Below are 22,500 nucleotides of genomic sequence, written 5' to 3'. Positions count from 1 at the left end.
CCAGTCCTCTTGAGAGGGGTTGGACTCTCTTTTCCACTCTGGAGTTGCCCACGGTGAGAGGCGCCGAGCAGGTGTGGTTATACTTATTGCCCCCTGGCACAGCGCCTGTACGTTGGGGTTCACCCCAGTGGACGAGAGGGTAAGGTAGCCTAACCCTACATATACATATATATATACATATACACACACATATATATATATATATATATATATATATACATATACACACACACACATATATATATATATATACACTGTACTTCTTTGCAAAATCCAATCTGGCCTTCCGATTCTTTTTGGCGATGAGCGGTTTGCATCTCGTGGTACGGCCTGTATATTTCTTCTCTGAAAGTCTTCTTGGAACAGTGGCTTGCGATACCTTCACCCCTGCCCTGGGGAGGTTGGCAGTGATGCCGCTGACTGTTGTCTTTGGGTGTTTCTTCGCAGCTCTCACGATGTTTCTGTCATCAACTGCTGTCCATACCCTTTGCCGACCTGTACGATGTCTGTTGCTTCGTACACCAGTAGTTTCTCTCTTTTTCAGGACATTCCATATTGTTTACTGGCTATGCCCAATGTCTGTGCAATAGTTCTGATGAATTTTCCCTGTTCTCTCAGCTTCAAAATGGTTTGCTTTTCTCCTCTAGACAACTCTCTGGTCTTCATGTTTCAAATGCAGTTTTCACAGGTGAAACCCAAAGCCAAAAACATGCCCTTTGTAATGTTTAAGCAATCAATGTAAAAGGCAACACTTGAGCAACTCAGTCACGTTCCAATACTTCTGCTCACGCGAAAAGTGGGTGGCTTCAAACAAAAGCTGCTCTGTCCTGAGTTGTTGAACACATCGAGATGAAAATACCATGAAATAAAAGCTGAAATTCTAAACTTTGGTCTCATATTCATCTTTTGATCTGAAATCCAAAAGTCTAAGGTATACAACAAAAACAAAGGAATTGACCTTGCCGTTCTTTTGAAGGGGACTGCATCTACATATTAAATATATATCGATATAAACACAGACCTTGTGCAATTCTGATAGGGTTACTGATGTCTTTGACAGGTTCGTGTGCTGCCGTGTCATCAAGTAGAAAAGACATCTTTCACGCTGAAAACAAGTCATACAACAGTTTCACTCTTGTCATTAAGAACAATATTTACATAGATACACGCTCAATGTTAAATTTATGAGGAACAAATTGAGACGTGGTTAAACGTAAATGGGAAGAAAAAAAGTGTGGCGAATATCAAACCTCCAACGTTGGCATTAGCCAACTAGCAGCCAGCTCCCTCTTTAACAGTGTCCGATTAACGAACACACATATCATCCATGTTGGAAATATACAGGTATATTTAAAACAAGAAAACGAAACAACAATGTAGCCCAAGTGTTTGAAGGCTTTGTGTGTTCAATGAAGAGCGTTGTCAGTTTTATCAATTTTCATTCGCCTCCTGCTCTTCTTCGTCGAGTTCTTCTTAAGAGACCTGGAAGAGCTGCCTGCTCACTGCTGCCACCCATTGGTCATTGCCTTCATTACTCCTTTGTCAGTGTTAACTGCTTTCTATTGTCCACACTCGTTTTTTTGTTTTTGATCCATTATTACACTAGTACACTTGCAACCATGAGCCACATCATTACATTTCGGTTGAACAAAATAAAACATTGGGAAATGTATATGTATAATTGCTTCTTTTTTTAGTTATTTATTTCCAAGAAATTAATTAACAAATGATTGGAGAATAATGATTTTTTTATGAATAAATACGTTTTGATTAAAACACTTTAGGGTAAAAAGCTAAACAAATTCAACAAATATTACAGGATCCAGGAGGACTCTTGATAATGTAAATGCGAGTGCTCCCCACCCCCGCATATGTGGCGCCCAAATCATGCTTTGACAAGCCCTGTTCTAGAATGTTCTTGCTGTTAGGAAGACAATGAAGAACAAAAGCGTTTTTGTGATGGTGACATTTATTTCAGTGCCTTCTTACACGTTCTTCATGAGATGAAATATGAAATCTAGTATGGGGTTGTTGTGGTTACCCTTGACACTAAGCACCTCCCTCTATATAGACTTTGCTGATGTATATCGTTTGGTGTACAATATCGTAAATATCTTTTGGTCTTCCGCAACAATGACAATAAAGACCTGTTTTATTCTATTCTGGGGAATTGCTCTTGAGGTGCACGTGGTGGCGGTCAGATGCCCATGTAGGTGTTCATCTTGCCGAGAGCGTCGCACACGGTGGTCAGGTCGCTGCGGAGATCCTGGACCACATCCTCAATACTGCGCGTGTCTTTGAGGAGGTCCACGCTCTGCGTGTAGGGGTTGTAGTACACAGAGAACGGACGCTTGATGGTCTTGGCGAACTCTCTGAAAAGCAACGCGAGAGTGCGCTTGTCTTGCTCATTTGCATGTTAATTCATTCAGTGAATGTGAACATGTCAATTTACGACTGGAAGGCATGGTGGCCTGCTGAGGTCCATCCTTGGACCACTATTGTACTATAAGTATATGTAGTACTCCTTAGTAATATATATGTAGTATTACACATTTGTACAGCGGTGGTAAATAATAAGTGTGTATAATAATAAGTAATAGGTGAGTTTACCGCATCTTCTGCTTGGCCTCGTCAAAGCTGTCCGAGACAAAGTAAACTTCTTGGAATGTGGTGATGAGACATTCTTGCTTGCACGTGGTCTTGGGGTCAAAGGGCCTCACACAGGCCTGCTCAGACAACGCATGCTGGGGTGAAAAAAAACAAAGAGAGGCTAGGCCACGCCCATTGTTGTCTTCTCAGAAGGAAACATTCATTTGTAATCAAAGCTCAAACAAGAGGGCTCAAAGGTCATTGGTACGTTTTGAGCCATTAGTCTGATCTTTTTTTTTTCTTGTGTGTGTGTGTGTCCGCATTACCCTGAGTTCTCCAATGGATGACAGCAAACCAGCACCATAGGCTCTCAACTGACCCTCTTGTTTGCAGAGGCCAAACTCAACCGTGAAGAAGTAACACTGGCAACAACACACGCACACATGGGTCACCACAGAGACACAAGAGAAGACTGTGGACCGCTGCACCGCGTCCACAGTACTCACTGTGGCTAGTTTCTGCACATCGTCATCAGAAGCTCCCAGAGATGCCAGACCGATCTCCTGAGAAAACTGAGCAAACTTTGGATCAGCCAGCAAAGGGACGTGACCCAGGAGTTCGTGACACGTGTCCCTGAAACACAGCGCAGTTCACAGAAACACTCAGTGTCCTCCAGTCGTTCACAATCCTGAAATGGTTCAGTTTTTGTAAAGTGTTTGAGGTACGGTGTGGAGTGGGCCAGCTCACGGTTCAGGCGTGTAGAGCGGGTCGGTGCTGTGGCGGATATATTGTGTACAGTTGAAGACTCGGTAGGCCAAGCCGGCCAGGAAGTCACGGGGTGACAAGTAACCTGCGACCGGTCGCACGGTGAAACCCGACCTCTCTGGAACACAGCAAACGGGGCCGACTTTTAATTTGAAAGCAACTGTCTGTCAGATGGTAAGTGAACATGGAGTCAATCAGGAAGTCGCTACAACATGACATGATGTGAGTGGGAGCCACTGTTGACACAACTGGGATTAATGTGACTGGGGGTGAAGTGACTGGGGGAGGGGGTGGGGGGGGTGGGTAGGGGGCGACACAACTTGGGCGGCACAACTGGGGGTGACATGACTGGAGGTGAAGTGCCTGAGGGGTGACACAACTAGGGTGTGATGACTGGAGATGAAGTGATTGGGGGTGACACGACTGGGGTGTGGTGACTGGGGGTGAAGTGACTCGGGGTGACTGTGGGGGAGAGGACCGCACGACCTCTGAGGAAGTGCGAGACGTCCTCGAGCTGAGGAATGTTGTCGTGTCGATAACCGCAGTGCTGGCTGAGCAGGGGCAGGTTCTTCAGGTACTCTCTGCAGGCGTGAGTGGGGTACAGCTTGTTGAGCTCCCTGAAGACCACGCCCCACGTGCGGACCTCCTCCTGTGTGTACTCTATGCGCGGGATGGGCTGACCGCTACAAACAACGTGCCACAAGTGAGCGGAAATAAAAGAGACCCGCGTGAGAGGCTCCGTAGTGGATAAGGAAGACGAACGCTTACAACTTGTACTTCATGGCCACCTCCACAAAGTACTTGCGGCGCTGGCGGTAAAGTTCGTCTTTGAAGCCCTGAGGAGCAAAAAAAACAAAACAAAAAAAGCTTCAAGTCTACAAGCCTGCTCGAATCCACATTCATCCTTACAGCTCGTGTTCAGGTAGTCTGACAAGAGTGCCAAAATCGCCAGACTTTCACTGTACGCACGCGCACACCCACACACACACACACAATGTACCGGGTGGTCAGCATCCAACTCGGTTCCATACATCAACACTCTGTGAGAACACTGATCCAGTTCGGAGATCTTCAGGGGAAACCACGGAACTTCTTCCTCATCTGCACCACACAAACGCACAATTTTGCTCTGTGAAGTCACAATTCGATGACGATAAGACGAGCGTGTATATAAGGAGCGCCGACCGGCCTGCGTGGCCCAGACGTGGGCGGGCGTGTTGAAGGACAGGATGTTGACGTGATCTTTCAGGACCTCCAGAAGCTCGTTGAAGTCCTTCTTGCAGCAGCTGCAGTCGGCAAAGATCTCTACCTCGTTGGCCACGCGCTTGGACGCGCGCGACTCGATGTGGTTTAGGTTGACACGCTTCTCCTGTGAAAAGGGACACGTCAGCTGACCCGGAGCAGCAGGAAGTAGAGGTGGCGGGGCTCCGCTCACATGACATGACTCCAGTTACGCTTAAGTCGCCAATTTTAGGACCTGGGACTTTAGATGAAATTTATGAAAGACTCCACTCGACTTTGACTTAAACGACAGCACTTGACCAGTCTTGCCCGATAACATTTGAAAATCTCCATTCTCAACATGATGTGCCTTTTTTCACGTTTTGGAAAGAAAACCGTATTCATTTTACCTCTGGGTCAAAGGATGATGTTTTTCAAGCAATCCGGGAAAAAAAAGAATGGCAACATACAAGATTTGTAAGAGACAACTACCAGGTTTAACTTCATCCATCACTATAAAACCCACCAAAACAGTGAAGCTACGCTAACTTGACAGTTTAGCTGAGCGACAGCTGGTCAAACGTGAACTGAGCTTCGTGTCAGTTTTGCGCTTCATTGAGAAGTACGCACAGGATTGAGACGTAGCAAGACTGTATGACTTAAGACTTGCTTCACCCAAGTCTTGACTTGACTTGCTTGGAATTTAGTGGGGACTCCACATGGCTTTCTGGATCACTTGGGACTTGTTTGAAAGTTTATGGTTAAGACTTGGGACTTCCTCATACTTTCTCCCACCCTGCCAGGAAGTCTCACCTGGAACAGTCGTAGCGCTCGGACGAGACAGCCCACCTCGTTCTTCAGTGAAAACACCACCGCCTGACTTAGCCCGCCGGCAGTCTCGCTGATGGGACTGAAGGACGGGCGACGTGACTGGATACACACACACACGCACACTCAAGAAATGTCAACGTGAGCAAACATATTTTGAATGTCAGCAGATGTTTTGACCAATTTGAAGATGAGGAGGATAAAGGTCACCATCTGTCCACCGGTGTGGCGTAGCGGCGGGCGCCGGTCCAACATGGCAGAGTCGAAGGAGAGTCCACGACGGCTCCAGTACTTGCTGGAGAACATCATCATGGCGGGCTGCATGGCGGGCGGGGGCGGCACCTCCTGCTGGTTGTCCATCACGTGAGAGGACGCCATGGGGAACCAGTGAGTGTACGAGTACCACGAGCGCTCCAGTCTGAACGCTCCGTCGACCGCAAGTCCTCGACCGCGACGCGCCACCCAGCGCGATGCTTAAATAGGCGGGCCATGTGGGGGGGCGGAGTTTGATCTCCCAGTCCTCCCGTCACATTCTACAAATCACTGCTATCATTGGTTGTTATCCACATCGTTAGATCTATTACGCCATTCCAAAATGATCATACATATTTGCATGTTATAATCCATTGTGATCATCCAATGATGTTGTTATAATGTATAGCAATAGCGATCTGATGATTTTGATACCGTTATATAATGTAATGACATGTCTGTCAATCTGTGGATGTCGATTTGTAGTTTGTCATCCTTGTTTGAAGGACATTTGCTTTTCCAGCTTTGTGTATGTGTGTGTGCTGAGAAGCACAAAAAGCCCGGCCAACACGTCAGCTGATAAGGACGGCAAGCACCTGCCGGTCTGCGACAATTTCCTGTCAGTCAGGAAATGAAAGCGGCGCCTCTCAGATGCGCCGCTGCCGCCTTATGAGCTGATGCGCCGATAGCGGCCTGCGTTCAACATCGCACATCCGACAGCCGGCGTTCGGCACCGAGCATCCTGATGCTAAATGTTCGGCAGTTATGCACAGTCACGTCACATGTAATAAGAGGTTTCAGTTAGACATAGCTTTTGTTATTTACAACCACCGATGATTTCAAAGCACAACAAACCAGGGTAGCATCAGGTACACTACACTAGCGATAGGAAGGGACCCTGCGGGTGAGATAGCGTCCGTCCCAGGACGTGCCAGCTGTCGCTCAGATAGCATCAATCTGAAGGGCGCGGTCAAGCAAGGAGCCAGTTCCAGCGGGGATGTCGCCTACCCCAGGGTTTCACCGGCATTTGACGTGCCAAGTCACCAACCCATCACGATCTAAGAAGGCCCCCCATGTACAATAAGGCCCCACCTGCGCGCTACCCACCCGGACATACCCTTTTTTTTGCAGACACTCTCATACAGTGCAGACGCTTTTCTGCTCGCGTCGCCGCCGTTTACATTTTTCTTGCAAGCAGCGACTCCTGGATATTTTTAAACCTGTGGGACTGGACTTTTTTGGTAGATACAGTCACTTGCTGCCATATTCCAATACCTTTTGATACCCCCTTACCATTACGTGAGCGTGGCCTGCTAATTAGCACAAGTCCGCTATTAGCAACAAGATGCCTCCCTTTTCCACTGAAGACTATCACAAACTGCTACAGAAGATGGCGGTCCTGGAAACGAAAATCCACCGTCTTGAAGTGTATGCGGATGTAAATGGACAGTCAGGGAATGAAACCACTCTACCGATGTCTCAAAATGATGAGCAGAAGCGTGCTAACAGACAGCCACTTAGCTCCACAAAGAGGACTGATGTGGACTGTGGAAACGGTAATGGATCACCCAGCAGTTCTCCCTGGAATTTACTGGGAGCAAAGCCGAAACATCTAAAACCGAGGACGGATAATGTGTAGATGCTGAAGTTTTCATAAGTGGACTTCTACCAATGGTCCGATTTGGAGATGAACATTTTAGTAGGCTCGGTCAATTCAATAAGTGGGTCAAAGAAGTGTGTACGGCGCTATCCGTGAGCTTCGTTGCCAATTTCTGCGTTTTTTTTTTTGGAGCGCGGAAATCTCTACATGGCAGACGGTTTCTGTCTAAATAGACAAGGGGTTAAGTTATTGGCTGCCAATATTTTTTACTGTGTACGTCATTCAGCGGCAAGAAAGGAAAACATTGGCCTTGTTGAAGCGGCTGAAGGACAAAAAGTGCAGGAGGAGTCTCCACTTGTTCCCAAACAATCGGAGGAACAAGAGATATGGTGACACGAGGCGCAGATGGAGACAGCACCATCACCCAAACAATCAGAGGAACGAATGAGGAATGAGATGAGACAGCACTTGGAATCTCCCACACTCCTCCCTGCCCCATTGGAGCAAACCCCAACGCAAAACTCACTCTCTACTAGCCTAAATGCTCTGCTCGGTGTGACGGACAGGAGAAAGGCTATTGTCAATATTGGAATTGAACGCACACCAGGCAAAGATCTTCCTCCCATCCCCCCTCGCCTGAAACAAACGTCCTCTTTCACTCATGAAGAATCTTAACTCCAAATCTGACTGATATGTGTGGGGTCTTTTCCAGAATAAGTCAGACCCCTATGGAGATCAGGCATTTGTCATCCCTGTAATTACAAGGGGCAGAAAGATGGGCACAGAAATATGGCCCAAAAAAGGTAGAACTACAAACTTTGTGAGGATAAAATGTGAATCTATCAAACCATGGTCTCCAGCTTTCTCTGCGAGACTAGCTCTTTTCAATATCAGGTCACTGCTAGTTATCTGGTAATGCCGGTACATTCATTTAACAAGGACAAATAAATATGAACTCTGCTATACTGGACATATTTGACCTCTCTCGACGTAAGAGTCCAACCCAGACTCAAGGTCACATCTTAGACCTGGTCATCTCTAAGGATGTTGAAATTAGTTGACATTAAGGATATGGCTATTTCTGACCATTTTTGTGTATTCTTTGAATTACAGATTTTCCCAAAGGTTCAGACGACCTCTATGTCTATTCAGAAAGGGTACATAAATGAGAGCACCGCCACCAAGTTTATAGAGACCATTGCTGTGCCACAAACTGTAAATGCTGAGACAGTTTATGAACTTTTGGAGAATTTCACCTTGAAAATCTCAAATGTCACGAATGCTGTCGCTCCTACTAAAACGAGGAACATCTTGAGGTGTAATTTGAACCAAGAGTTAGTCAGGGCTTGACAGCAACCCTTTTCTGAAATCATCAGTAAGAACTTCAATAATACCCGCACTCTGTTTGCTGTGGTTGACAAGCTCACAATTCCCACACCCCAAATCAGATCGCTCCAGAACTTCTAACAGCAGATAAATGCAATGAATTGGCTTATTTTGGTGAAAAAATACAATCCATCGGGTTAAACGTCAGCACAAATCAGCAAAATGATCAAAATTATACTAAATCTGAAAAACTATTGTTACCATGTCAGAATTTGATACAATTGACCAAAAAACTGTAGAGCACAGGTTCAAATTCATGGCCCGGGGGCCAGATCCGGCCCGCCGCATCATTTCATGACTTCACGTCTCTTGCTAAATATCAAAACTGCAGAGTGAGATATTGCAAGCATTTTTTTTTTTTTTCAACCAATCCCCCTTCAAAATAAATTGAAAAAAGTATTACTGAAAATGTATAAATTATATTTTACTGACTTCTGAGTTCAAAACTAGTTATCTGTTAATTTGTTGTAACTATGCAATAATATTTGGGGATCATACATTTGTATGGGTTCATAGTGAGGATGTTCAATGCCACTTGTTTTCGGACTGATACCAGAACAAGTATTCACTCCCAAGTACTCACCGATACCAATACGACTAGTACTTTTATTTCAATTCACACAATGAGATATAATTGTGCAGATCTTTCTTTCTGACCCACATAATGATTCACTGATGTGTCAAAGGTCGCAGTGTCGTGCCAACTACTGCTGAGTAGGACTTTATGTCAGATTTTTCAAAAATATCTAATAATAATAATTTTATTTTTTTGCCTTAAGTGTCTGCGGCTGGTATCGGCAGCCTTCGCAAGTACCCTCTACCTTGAAATGTGGCCGGTATCGGCCCGATGCCGACAGCAGGTATCGGTACTCGCCCAGCTGGACCGAGTTCAGCCATAACGGCCCTCAGAGGTAAATCATACCTACGATGTGGCCCACTACAAAAATGAGTTTTACACCCTTGCTGTAGAGAAAACGGTTCAGCAGCTAAAACTTCAGTCAGGCAGGTTTCCTAAAGCTCTTAAAGTAGCTGCCAATAAGTCTCTTCTAAAAAATGGAACGCTGGCCGCTTCCATTGTTAGGAATCTATAGACCCATCTCAAATCTCCCTTTTATAGCCAAGATTGTTGAGAAAGTAATGTTTCATCAACTCAGCAATTTCTTGAACTTAAATGGACTATCAGGTTTCCAAACTCATCACAGTACAGAATCTGCTCTTATCAAAGTGCTAAATGACATTAGGTTCAATACTGACTCGGGAAAGGTGTCAACTCTGGTCTTGTTGGATCTCAGTATGGCAGATCATAATACACTGCTGAACAGTTTGGAAACGTGGGTAGGACTAAATGGAACAGTCCTTCAATGGTTTTGAAACTTTCTTCAATTAAACCACAACAAAACTGAGATAACTGTTTCTGGCAAAGAGGATTGCTGTTAGTAAATACCTGGAGTCACTCTCTTCAAAAAAACAAAGACCAAGTCCGAAACCTTGGTGTACTGAAAGATTCCGACCTGACTTTCAAGTCATAGCAAATCAATTTATAAAACTGCCTTCTACCATCTGAAGAACATATCCAGAGCGAAGGCTTGCATGTGCCAAGCAGATGAGGAGAAGCTCATCCATGCTTTTATCTCCAGTAGACTTGACTTTTGTAATGGTCTTCTGACTGGACTCCCCCAAAAGAGCATTAAACAGCTGCAGCTGGGGTTCTGACCAGAATAGGTCAGAGAATATTACTCCAATTTTAAAGTCTCTACACTGGCTCCCAGTCAGCTTTAGAATAGATTTTAAAGTTCTGCTACTGGTCTATAAATTCCAAAATGCTTTAGGTCCCGAATACATGCAAGAAATGCTAATGGGTATAAACCTAGTAGGGCTCGGAGATCTACAGACTCAGGTCAAATTGTGGAGCACAGAAAAATCCAAAGCAAACATGGTAAAGCAGCATAGCTATTATGCTGCACACAAATGGAATACGTTGCCAACAGAAGTGACGTCACGTTTTGAAGTCCAGGTTTCCTCATGCTTTTTAGAGCATTTCCACTTTGAAATGAGATTTCTTCCACTGTACGCTGCTTTAATTGTACTACTTTTCTCTTTGTTTGAAATGTTTATAAGCTGTTTTTTTCAAAAATGATTTGAATCATGTAAAGCACATTGAGTTACCTTGCGTATGCAATGTGCTACATACATACATTTGCTTTGCTATGATTATCAGAATTCAATTTAACAAAACCATCATGTTGTCAACGCCTACCATTTACTCATATTGGGACAGAGGAAACACGAAACGTTTAGTTTGGGGGTAATATGCAGTATGGTAGAATGAACGTGAACCCACAGTCGAGAGGGGTCATTCTGACCTGGTTGCGCGTCTGTACGAAAACATGTTTACAGCAGTTACAGTTCCTTTTAAGCGACTCTCCTAATTGTTTTGATTGTCCTCGCGCTTCCAAGAATGGGAGTGGACCTCCTGGGCGCTTGTAAAAGTCTGTGTGCTGCATAAATGAACTGATCGCTATGCCCAAACCGCCTGGTGTCAAGATTTGCTCGTTGGCCAAACATTTACCCAAGACAGCACAAAGAATTGTCCTGTTACAGAAAAATCTGAGACTCGTCAGGATTCGCGTTCCAAAGGCGCCTTGTTGTATGAGCTTTTAATAAGCCTGTGTGTCTGCCTTAATACATTGCACGTGGTAATCGATATCTTTCTCTCTGTATCAGTCAATCAATGACTCTTTAAACTCTGTTTTCTTGTAGTCCGTGGTGTTGAGGATCGCAGTGCATCTCCCCATGTCTGCTGGTAGAACTGCAATGTCATGTAATGCCCTTCTTTGAGGATGTCACTGCTTTGCTTTTTTGTGTCGTGAGGTTCCATGTAGGTATATTGGCACTGGAGAGCACTGCCAACACTGGTCTGTCTGCCTCTACTTCTGCTAAGTGGTGGTTGTTTCTGATGGCTGATTCTTGCTCTGATGAGGTCCACTATGGCGAGTTAAGTCCCTTGGCTGAGAAGGCGGTTAGATCAATTCAAAACCAATCTTTCTTGGCCGGTGAGATTGTTCAGTATCTTGCTTAAGGACACTTTGACATTGTCACACGGGCTCAGGATCGCATTCGACCAAGTTGAGACATGGCGCCCTGCGTCGTGACAGATCCAAAGGTGGGCCACGGGAAATTACCCAACTTCATTTTCATCTCAATTGTTGACATTCACTCTGCTTGTGTATCCATTTGTTGCCATTCATAACAGAACTAAACTATTTATGAGTAAGTTCAGACAATATGATTCATATTTTAGTAACTATTTTTGTTTGGTGGTGTGTGTTTTTTTTTTTTTTTTTTTTTTTTTAATGGGATGTAGGTACCTTGGCTCAGTAAAGGTTGATCTTGTTGACTGGATATCACAAGGGCGCACTGTTACAGTCACCTGAAGCAGAAATGTGTAGATCATCATGAAAAATAATGAAAAAAAATGTTCAAGCACAAAAAAGGAGAAGAAAAGGTTTTTTTATGCGTCAAACCAGTCAAAGATATATTGTATGTTTACATCTGCTGTGAATACGACGATGACGACCCGCGTGCTAAAAAAACAAACAAAACAAAACAAAAACGTCTTTTCCTTCAGAAACTGGTCCTGGCTACTTCCTGTCCAGCGTCACAGAGGACAATCGTGCACGTGGTAGAAAAATAAGAATCTTGGCTACGACATGAAGGCAACTTCGCTGAGATGCTGACAGTCCATGGCTCTCAAGTGTCCGTTGGAGTTGGCGCAGGCGCGTTCCTCTCGATGCAACACTCCCACCGCGGATGACGACGACACCGCGGGCGTCTCTGGGCGCCCGCTTAAGTCGCAGCTACCGCGAGATTCTGAGTCCAACGCCATTATCTTGACCACAGACTGAGGCAGGCCCTGAGGACACACACATCACATGTACACGTACACGTCGATGTCATACATACAGTATGTGAGTGATATCACATTCCGAATACGTAACTTGTTGCCGGAGGTTATACGATAGTTGGGCCGAGGTTCACGAATCAAAACGTTAGGGCGTCGACCGAGGCAATAGTTCTTGGATGACTTTGTTCGCGAACAGAGGATCCGCCACAGTATCAGACTGATTAGTTATTAAATTGAGCTCAAAGAAATTCTGCACATTGAATTTTCACGTGCTTCAGAATTTCATTTCACTTAGTAAAACATTTTTCCATGTCAATCATCAGTAAAACAAAATGTTGACACTTTTCCTTTTCATGTTGTGATGTTGAGTGCTACCTGACACTTGCTGATCTGCAGCCAGATGCTTTCTGCCTTCTGAAGGATTTCTTCAACATCCAGCTTCATGGAGAGCTCGTTCACGTGCTGCCCAAACCACAACATATGCACAAACACGCTCACCAGAAAGACCTCCAAACAAACAAACTAACTAACAAAACGAGGCGCTAGTTTACTTTGAGGATCTCATTGAAGCCAAACCTCTCCTCCATTATTTTGCTCTTCTCAGAGTCCAAGATGGCGCAGCAGAGCAGAAGATGGAAGTTCTGACAGGGCAGGCCGGTCCACATCACCTGATGACCACGGACGCACGCACGGACAAACACAGAGTTCTAGTTCAATAGTCTTGGTCCTGGTCCCGGTGCTGATCGTGCACTGACCTCCCACAGCCTGAGGACGTCATGGAAGGAGAACTCTCTCTTGAAGTGGATGAGCAGCCAGCGGAAGCAGAAATAAAGATAACCAGAATCCTGAGATTCTGTGGGCAGAATGGGACAGTTCAAAGGTTCTGCCCTATAAAGTGCCCTCAATGTATCCCATAATGCGTCCTGAAAAGTACTGAAGAGCAGACGGTCACGAGAAAAATCTATATATCCCATGATGCATTACGCCGATACAGAAAAATGATATTCGAGTTTCTGCGATAGTGGAATTTTTGGCACCACTCAAATTCATGAAAATATTTTTCACGGCACCCGAGTAGTGTTCCAAAATGATTTTTCATTTGACTGCCGAGTCCACGATGGAAAAGTGCCGTTGTCGTGATTCGGGAGTCTGGAATGATGAAGGATTCCGAACGAATCATTCTCTACTCCGGAATCACTATCGAGGGAACGATCTTGGTCCACCATATAAAAATCCCTACATACCGAGATAGTTGCAGAAGGATGGATCCAGCAGCCTGAGCAGAGTACTAAGCTGGATAAGCTGAGTCTTCATCCCCTGCATCTGCTCCTCAAAGTTCTGGTGCTACAAGGGACGCCAACGCCACTCAGAACCTGTTCAAGTTGTGCTCGGACACTGGCTGAGAACTCACCATGTGGTCCATGAAGGAGACAAAACACCAGAAAGCATCCACCTCGTTCTCCATGACAAAGACGATTGGCGACAGCAGGTCGCTCATGCCCTGCACGTATCCTGTACACAGGTGCGCGCACGGTCAGCGCACATGCTGACGATGGCACGGAAACGAGATGTGGGCTCACCCAGGTCGAAGTCGTACATGCAGTAAGTCAAGAGGATGTCGTGCAGGAGGACCAGACCCGGGTTGTCCATCCCCTCGTAGAACCGATTGCTTCTGTCTGTCCGGTTGACGTCCTTCTCTGTAAACGGCAGCGGAGATGGGCCGTGATGCTAACGCTCGCGGCGGAGAGTTTAGCCCGTTCCTCACCGATCAGACTCCTGTAGTCTCGAAGTCGCGAATTCCTTCTCTCCTGCTCCTCGCTCACCGACTTCCACTGCAACTTCATGCGGAAATATTCGTCCCTGCGGTGACCAGTCCACAGTTTTGCATCAGTGACACGCTCCAAAAAATCCCCAGTGATCTTTCTTCCCAAGTCCATTTTCAGATGGCACTTCAGCCTCATTAGGGTCGGAGGTGAGCTGGAGCCAAATCCTGCCGACTTCCAAGGTGAGACGGGGCACACCCTGGCCTGCTTTCCAGCCAAGCGCAGCCAGCGCACATACAGACAAACAAGCGGTGCGACGTGTTGAGAGGTCAGGAGTACGCCCTCCAACCGCCCGAGCGCATGTTGTTGTTGCGTCCCAGGGAAAGACACTTAACCCGCATTGCCTCTGAACCAATGTGGTTGGATGTTTGGTGGTGGTCGCAGAATGGCAGCCACGCTCGCTTCAGCTGTGGCTACACGTGTAACTTACCACCACCAGGTGTGACTGACGAGTCCATGAATAATGTGTGCAATTCTAAAGCGTCTTCGAGTGCCTTGAAAAATGTTGAATGCATTATTATTACAAGCATTTTTTGCTAGTATGCTTGCTTGCCTTATTGCTTCTTAGGATTGCCACAAACGCGGCCGAACCCAATCGGAATGAGCCAATCAAAAGACACTTGGCGACTCAACACACGAAACTGACCCTGTAACGAGTTTTGAGGCGCCACATATTGTATGCATATTGTACTGTATTACTTTGACTCCTTTATTTCAAGGTCACAAATCGAGGAAGCGGGCTCCCAAAAATTGGAGAGAGTGGACATTTTGAGAGTCTGCCTCGCTCCATTGGCTGACTGTACCCAGCCGGCATGCTTCATTCAACACTCACGCGGATTTTAGCAACAGAGACTGCACGCTTCACGATCTCATCCACGGGTACATATGAAATCATACGTATAGTTAAGTATTGTCGTAAAACAAAACACGTATACTGTATATGTTGTATTTGTACGACTTGCCAGCGATGTGGCAGTCGCCTGTGTCTCGCTTCAGCTTAAAATCACAAAAGTTATTTTATTGCGTGTGAAAGTTCACGTGCATTTTTGATTGGCTGTTATATCAGTGATGCTGTAAAATAACGACCCGCCATTCCAATTTTGAATCGCCGCGAAAAATAAAAAATAATAATGGTTGCCGAACCCTGTACTCTGCATGACACTTCATTGGGGTTCAGCCGCATCACTCGAAATTGTCCTTAGGTGTACCCCACCTCTGGCCCAAAGTCTGCTGGAACAGACTCCTGCACACCCTAAAGCGAGAAGCAAGCGCTATAGAAAAGGGACGCGTGGCCATTACAATGAGAGTCGTACGTTTTGCTTCTCTGCAGACTTTTCCTCTGGTCCAACGTGCTGCTCCAGGGAAAGTACCCCAAAAGAAACTTCCAGGCTTCTTTCCTCACCGCATGACACAAACCCTGCAGGGAGGCAGCATGGCGCATGACAACCACAACCAAAAGCAGAACCGCAATCACAAGCCGAGAGCGCAACTTGCCCCCCTGAAGATGGACTCTTTGAGCCTACTGATGTGCATCAAGCGCCCGTTCTGGTCCTGATGTCCATTCCACACCTCCGCAGACACGGGCGCGCTTCGCCATACCTGCGGCCGCGTCCCGAGCTCCACCTGGTGTGCACACTATCGCACAAACACACACACACACACGCAGTTGATCAAGTGGCAAAAGTATTTGCACTCCCCCTAAGCACAAGTACAAAATACGCGTGTACAAGAAGACTCCCTATACACGAAAAGACAATTGTGCCGATTTTACTGACCAAAGACGTCAAAAGCCAGACAATCTTTTGTCTTATAAGATGATCCAAGAAAATTATTCGAAGGTGTGTTAAGAGTGAATTTGTCATGATTTTGGGGTACCAAACAGAGTTTTATAACTCTTCACGTGTGCTCGTAAAGCCGAGGTCTCCCGAGTCGTGACGCCGAGAATCGTGACGTGGACGGGATATCGCCAATCAAGGAGCAACCTGACTCAGCAAAAGACCGTAAATCAAAACAAACCTCTTACCCGATGCTTTTTGTAGAAAAGCGGTGTAGTATATTTTCATAGTAACACAATCCGAGTTCCTTTGGGAAGGACAAATGTTTGGAGACCTGTGTTCCCACCAACTGTCTTTTCTTTGTACTTCTACATCAAAGAACATCCTTTAACCAGTTATATGTTGATTGGGGGGTCTTGCATCCCCCTGACAGAAACCTGTCGGGGGTTTACAACCGGTCCTGGTCTTCAAAGAGGACTGTTTGGCATTATCGTAACAAAGGACCCCCGGGGGTAAGATCGACCAGACTGAGAGACGACACCAGACGAGTAGTGGTATTTCACACACCCAAAGAGACACCAGCTGGCAGGTACGATTCCAAATATGGTCATGAGGAGCAGCATCTTTCCGGATGCAACGAGGGAGGGGGCTAATTCCACGCCCAGAGAATTAGAACCTTGATAAACTGAGATCCCGGGGTTTTCGGGGGCTTTTTCGTCGTTCTGACAATGCAGCAGCTGCTATGACACGAAGGCCTGTTCAATAAATCGAATTAGCCCAAATGCCAAGTGTCTCGAAATCTTCATTCACCCCATGCCAGACGGAAGTCGGAGTCCTCCCGGGAGACCACCGACTCGGAAGCACAGGTGCAAGAAAATTAACCACAGTGGGTTCCCCAGACAGCAAGAAGTATTTTCCGAAGAGAGTTGTTTTTCGGGGACGTCGCCATTTAATAAGGCTTCTGCCTCCGGTTTCTTGGGGAACATTCAGGAAACATCGGCACATATCCGGAAGGGTTTCTTATTCTTCGGTTTTGTGTGATCACCAGAGATTTCGAGATCGGAGGCGGAATGGAATCTTTATGTGCGTGCTGTTCTGTGTCAAGATTCTGACAAGAGAGCACACCACACACAATACGAACAAAATTGTGAAATGGCAGATTTTTTGATCGCTTCAAGGCCTCTTTATACTCCCGCGCTCGCACGGCCGACAGCACCCGCATTGCATCACGTGACCGACGCATTGGCCCGCGCGACCCCTGTGTCACTTGGCAAAAATTGTTGCTGCGCGTAGCATGCCGCAGAGGTCATCTCAGAGGTCATGAACGGTCCGTTTTAGTCACATGCTGTGATGACGTACTCAGCGTTCCCCTTGGTTCTACATACCACCGCCGCATTCTTTATCGATTTTGCAGCATAATTAAACGTCATCTGGTCATCTAGGTCCATTTGTTCCACCAGACACCGGTCCAGGGTCGCCATTCTTGTTGCTTCGTTCCTTGTTACGAAAAGGAAAGTAAAAACGGCTACCGGAAATGGCCAAAAAAATGCAGAGGAAACTCCACCCTGTGGTGTCCGAGCCAATACTAGCCGTAGCGCACCCCCCCACTTGGAGGAGAACTGCAGTACATTTTCAAAACTGCGCTCGAGTATAAAGGCAAACTGCATGCCGGATAGCCGCAGCGACATCGGCGCGGTGGTCGCCCGCGCGAGTATAAAGAAGCCTATGTGTTGGGTCTGTCACAGATAAAACAAATCTGAAGATTTGAAAAATCCTTGTCTGTGTACCAGGCCTAAGTAAAAGTACAAAAGTATACTCTACAATGTACTAAAGTGCAAAAGTCATTATTACTGTCAATGACAATCATTTTGCTAAGTTGGCACGACAAAACAATTTCTCTGTACACAAAATAGTTTCCCTCCTTTATTAACTTCACTGGTACTGAAAGCCAGACAAAAAAAATCATGTTAAACGTTCGAGCTAGCTGGTGTTAGCTCAACTTCCGTGCTCTCAAAACGCATTCCCACAGCTTTGAGAACATTTTGAACCACGTAAGAAAAAAATGCAACTGACAAAAACCCCCCCTTGCGTGTATGTTTTTCAGATTAGCTTGTGCTGCTTTTCAAGCTAGCACAACGTATTTGCCACCAGTCATTCTTGATCATCACATGGGGTTATCTCCAAATCTGTTGTCCACTAATGCTTCGTGGTTCATGTCACTGCTGTCCGTTTTTTTTTTTTCACCTCATAAAACCTAAGGTTTCAATATTTCAAGATCTTCACTGCGTTGACGTTCCCTTTCACTGTTTACGTCATTTCAACGTCATCCGCGGAGGCTGAAAATGTTTTCATAAGGAGTGGAAGGTACCGTATTTTCACTACCATAAGGCGCACCGTATTAAAAGGCGCAGTCTCAGTTACGGGGTCTATTTCTGTATTTAACACATACATAGGGCGCACCGTATTATCGGGCGCAGGCATGGTAGCACATACGCAAGCTTAAAACATACGGTAGCGTGCATGCTAGCGTATGTTTTTAAAAAGGCAACTGAGTTCGGTTGTACTTTATTGAAGTATTTAACAATGTACTCACGTTATTTTTGGATCAATCCTCATCCACGAATGCATCAAAGTCCTCATCTTCTCTATCCGAAATGAACAGCTGGGCAAGATCTCCATCAAACATGCCGGGTTCCCTCTCGTCATTGTCGCAGTCAGTCTCGTTGTTCAGCAATGATCCCGGCGTTTTCCTGCTTCCTCCACTTGCGAACCGTGGATTCGTTGCTCTTGAATTCTCTCGCGGCTGCTCGATTCCCATGTTCCTCCGCGTAACAGATAGCTTGCAGTTTAAACTGTGCTTCGTAAGCATGTCTCATCGTAGGTGCTTAGCCAAACCGATATCGTTTTGCACAATGCACACCCCGGCACTATATACCTACTGGGGGCGCGCCTTTAGCGTCCTCTTTCACGCGCACCCTTCCCCCTTTAACGTCCGCATGCTGTCCTCAGTCACGTCCGCCTTTCCTCTATATAAGCAGCGTGTCGGCAGGAAATGCTCCCAGTCACTCAAGCGGAGCACTCATCAAAGTCACACAACAACATTTACAGATTTTGGAACTCGGTGCACACATAAGGCGCGCTGCGTAATAAGGCGACCCGTCCATTTTGGAGAAAATTTGAGACTTTTAAGTGCGCCTTATGGTTGTGAAAATACGGTACACGTGGTTTCCAATAGAGCGAGTACAAGGCAAAGGCTGTCAGTAAAATGAATACTCAAGTGCAGATACCTGACCAGTCTATTTAAATCTGGAATCCACACATTTTTTTTTTGTTAAAAAAAAATAATAATAATAATTTTCACCCAAGCCACTACTAGAGGAGATGACACAATGCTGATTAGGCCTGTCAGTTTCTCTAAAATATTGCTGCATTTTTCAAAAATGTGATTTCTTTGTTGTTTTTTTTTGTTTAGGGTCTACCGTATACATTCCCGAACTGACCCAGTTGCTGGCGCACCTCAATGACGTAGAAGGAAATGACGGCACAGAAACGAGTGCGGTTGTAAAACGCTCACTAAAAATATTATTTTGCATTTCTGTACCAAAAATAATCATACAATAATTGCTGCGCAAACTAAATCGAAACAACGAACAACAGCTACCTCTTTGTGAACAACAGCTACCTCTTTGTGAAGAGCCGTTGGCTGGCAGCAGCTATGTGGGCGGTCACGTGGTCACGACCCAAGCACCCCTCTCGTCCTTCCGGGTCTGTTTTTATTGCTTTTGGTGATCTCATTTTTTTTAGCGCGTGTCAGTTAACTTGATAGTGACCCAGCGAAATGTTTTGCGAGAACTTTTAACCACTTGATTATAACTTTTGAGTGTCGTAACGCTGCTGCCACTTCACCACCTGTCATGACGTGCAGAGTTTCTCACTGCCCACTGCCGCGACTTCCTGAATCTACGGACATCGATTGCCGGTGACGGACAGCTCAGGGCCGCAGACACGACACGAAAAGCATGATCGAGATGGGAAAAGAGGAAGAAGAGCAGGGCGACGGGTAGAAAAACGTCTTCCATGTCCCCGACGCGAACCCCTCCCCACCCCGGCACATTGAGACACTGGATATGTGGACGCGCGTTTGATGCTGCACAAATAGTATGTCATACTTTTCTACTTTTATTCAACCATATAAAGATAGCTTAATAGTTGGAAGAAGCGAGTTGAATTGTCGGTGAGAGGCACAAACGTACGTACGTATATCGCCCACGTCCATTTTGACCGCAGGCATCGCTTTTTTATCCACAGGTACATTGTAAATATAGTTAGGTGTTGTTATAAAAACACAATAGTATGTTCACTTTCTAATGTACATTATTTGGTTTAGACTCGGTTTTGGGGGAATCCAGAAATGTGTGCGTCTCTCCATGAACAGGTATTGTAACGAACGCATTTGTACGCTGGATATTGAACTATTGACAGTTTCTCGCCTGCTTTATTTACCCCAAGAGCTCTATTATACACGACCATGGGGTATATTCACCCGCGAGGGGTTGCGAGAGGGTGAGACGTGGACGGTTACACTCGACACGGCCTACGTCATATCGAAGCGACGGACCGCTTTGTTGTAATGCTGAATTCCAGCCGTAGGGGGCGCCAGAAAATTGCAGATTATATCTTTAAGTATTGGTACTGCCTTACTCCCCACCAGCTGAGTTGAAGAAATTGTGTCTCACCCTGGTGACGACCTCAAAGCCCGGCTCCTCCTGCTGGTTGATCTCCAGGACCGGGATGACCTCGCCCAGGAGGTGGGCCACCTCCTCCGGGGGGCGCCGGTGCTGCTCCTCTGTCCCCCGGAAGGCGTCGCAAATGTAGTTGGTGACTTTGGAGAAGCGGCCCAGCGTGGTCACGTACGGATCCCTGCGGAACTTCTGTCGGGCAGAGCGTGTGTGTCAGTGCGCAAGTGAACCCTGCGTGCGTGTCCATGTGCGCGCCTGCTTTAAGACTTACGTGGACCAGGCCAAAGTTGTTGTCGTCCACCAGGTTCTCAAAGGACTGATTCAGAAACTTGTTGGAAGAGTTGATCAGTAGATGAGAGTCGTCCTCTACGCACCTGATCGCAAGCATTCAACCGTCGTCACACACAATCGCCACGCCATGAATAAAATTCAATGCAATCAAAGTTGCAATGTTAACAGTGACAAAAGAGGAATGGAATCAAAAATATCACGTGCGTATACTGTGTTGGTTGCGCCGGTGTCATCCTCACGCTATGTCACAGATTTTTAAGCTTTTTTTTTTTATTTTATTTTTTTTTAGAAATGCGGCCGCACGGTAGTCGATTGGTGAGCACATCCGCCTCACTGTTCTGAGGTCGGGGGTTCAAGTTCGCGGAACAACGCTTTGGGTCAAAGACAGTAATGCACAAGATGAACATGTAGTGTTCATCATCCACGGTCCACCGTGAGGACAGCGATCTCTTGCAGGTTCATTGAAGACTCTCAATCCAGTGGATGCCAACCTACTTCCGCATTTGGCAAAACAGGTGGAAGCACTTCCTCCCGGTTCGGGTGAAAGACAAATTGGGCTGTGACAAAACCCCGTGTGAACTTTGAACGTCAACAATGTGTTTTTTTTTAACACAAGATGTCTCCACAGAGTCAAAGATGACAATATTCCATGTTTAGACTTTGTTCCCGTTGACATATATTTTTATCAATAAATGACACACGTCCTTAACTTTAGTCCGAAGACAGCAATAAAAAAGAAAACAACATTTTAGCAAGTTCGGCTAAAATATGAATCATATCATCAACCTCTAGTCATTCTTGTTAGCGTAGCGTACAAAGGAAGTCCGCAAACCGGTTTTCCGGGTTTGGACACGTGACGTTCCAAGATATACGGCGGATCATACTTTAGGTGCGAATGTGAGTGTGACCGGCCGTTCGTCTATATGTGCCTTGCGATCCAGGTTGTAGTCTGCCCTTCGCGCAGTCAGCTCCACCACACCTGCGACCCCAAATAGAAAAACTAAAAAACGAATAGAAGGATGTTTTTATGGGTTTTTGCAGGCAAGTTTCAATATGAAGTTGAACATCTTGAACATGGAGTGACAGAGAGCTTGAAGCAAGCACACTTTGGCTCTTACTTGGAAAACTGTGCAAGCCAGAGTGACACCGGGTGCTTAGTAATAATTTGAATAATAACAACAATAAAAGTACTTGTGTATTTTAATAAGTTCAGGGTGTTTCAATAAGTTGTAATGTCTTCAAAGCAAGTGGGAGGTGTAAAACTAAAAAAAAAGTTTGTCTCAGTATCGCAGATTTTCACCTGTCTGGAAGGAAGCCCATGATTCAT

At 45.8% G+C, this 22,500-nt stretch overlaps 3 protein-coding genes across 18 annotated transcripts in view; all 3 read right to left on the bottom strand.

The window, feature by feature from the left end:
• rpgrip1l (RPGRIP1 like) overlaps positions 1-1,483 on the bottom strand; it is a 44,545-nt gene extending 43,062 nt beyond the window's left edge. For 7 of the 13 annotated variants that reach the window (XR_009788749.1, XR_009788748.1, XM_061775174.1 and 4 more), the window contains exons 1-2: positions 1,251-1,482; positions 1,022-1,105 (exon numbers count right to left, since the gene is read on the bottom strand). Coding sequence is in view for 11 of the 13 variants with exons in the window: in XM_061775174.1 (XP_061631158.1) it covers positions 1,022-1,097 (76 nt within the window). In the remaining 2 variants the exon portion in view is untranslated. Of the gene's footprint in view, positions 1-1,021; positions 1,106-1,250 lie in introns of all 13 variants that reach the window. The other 6 variants (XM_061775169.1, XM_061775172.1, XM_061775170.1 and 3 more) reach the window with 3 other exon arrangements.
• A 347-nt stretch (positions 1,484-1,830) lies between these two features.
• tph2 (tryptophan hydroxylase 2 (tryptophan 5-monooxygenase)) lies at positions 1,831-12,149 on the bottom strand. 3 transcript variants are annotated; one of them, XM_061775166.1, is made up of 12 exons: positions 12,010-12,149; positions 5,614-5,748; positions 5,389-5,505; positions 4,540-4,723; positions 4,355-4,455; positions 4,123-4,190; positions 3,841-4,037; positions 3,337-3,472; positions 3,096-3,222; positions 2,916-3,011; positions 2,611-2,744; positions 1,831-2,372 (listed from the first exon to the last, which is right to left on the bottom strand). In XM_061775166.1, exons 2-12 carry the CDS (start codon positions 5,725-5,727, stop codon positions 2,198-2,200), a joined length of 1,449 nt encoding a protein of 482 aa, XP_061631150.1. In that variant the 5' UTR covers positions 5,728-5,748; positions 12,010-12,149; the 3' UTR covers positions 1,831-2,197. The 3 variants fall into 3 exon arrangements, with proteins under 3 accessions (XP_061631150.1, XP_061631151.1, XP_061631149.1); XM_061775167.1 differs by having other exon boundaries at positions 5,614-5,751; positions 12,010-12,133; XM_061775165.1 differs by lacking the exon at positions 12,010-12,149 and having other exon boundaries at positions 1,832-2,372; positions 5,614-11,990.
• The window catches only part of tbc1d15 (TBC1 domain family, member 15), an 18,407-nt gene continuing 8,042 nt past the window's right edge, over positions 12,136-22,500 (bottom strand). For both annotated transcript variants that reach the window (XM_061775160.1, XM_061775161.1), the window contains exons 6-17: positions 21,154-21,256; positions 20,880-21,074; positions 15,863-16,003; positions 15,682-15,785; positions 14,311-14,405; positions 14,126-14,242; positions 13,957-14,057; positions 13,790-13,889; positions 13,301-13,398; positions 13,097-13,213; positions 12,921-13,007; positions 12,136-12,554 (exon numbers count right to left, since the gene is read on the bottom strand). In XM_061775160.1, the coding sequence (XP_061631144.1) occupies positions 12,345-12,554; positions 12,921-13,007; positions 13,097-13,213; positions 13,301-13,398; positions 13,790-13,889; positions 13,957-14,057; positions 14,126-14,242; positions 14,311-14,405; positions 15,682-15,785; positions 15,863-16,003; positions 20,880-21,074; positions 21,154-21,256 (1,468 nt within the window). In that variant the 3' untranslated portion in view covers positions 12,136-12,344. The remainder of the gene's footprint in view (positions 12,555-12,920; positions 13,008-13,096; positions 13,214-13,300; positions 13,399-13,789; positions 13,890-13,956; positions 14,058-14,125; positions 14,243-14,310; positions 14,406-15,681; positions 15,786-15,862; positions 16,004-20,879; positions 21,075-21,153; positions 21,257-22,500) is intronic.

This window comes from Phyllopteryx taeniolatus, chromosome 5 (assembly GCF_024500385.1).
Source record: "Phyllopteryx taeniolatus isolate TA_2022b chromosome 5, UOR_Ptae_1.2, whole genome shotgun sequence".
In the NCBI taxonomy this organism is placed as follows: domain Eukaryota; kingdom Metazoa; phylum Chordata; class Actinopteri; order Syngnathiformes; family Syngnathidae; genus Phyllopteryx; species Phyllopteryx taeniolatus.
Note: the sequence above shows the minus strand (reverse complement) of the source record. Positions and strands in the feature narration are given on the sequence as shown.

Bases quoted from the DNA above. Each gene is read 5' to 3' on its own strand.
- tph2 (XM_061775165.1), bottom strand. From the start codon at position 5,781: ATGGCGTCCTCTCACGTGATGGACAACCAGCAGGAGGTGCCGCCCCCG. The intron at 3,473-3,840 runs GTCGTGCGGTCC...GCTGTGTTCCAG, and splicing joins CGTCTCGCACTTCCTCAGAG to AGAGGTCGGGTTTCACCGTG. The intron at 2,373-2,610 runs GTAAACTCACCT...GTTGCTTTTCAG, and splicing joins GAGGCCAAGCAGAAGATGCG to AGAGTTCGCCAAGACCATCA.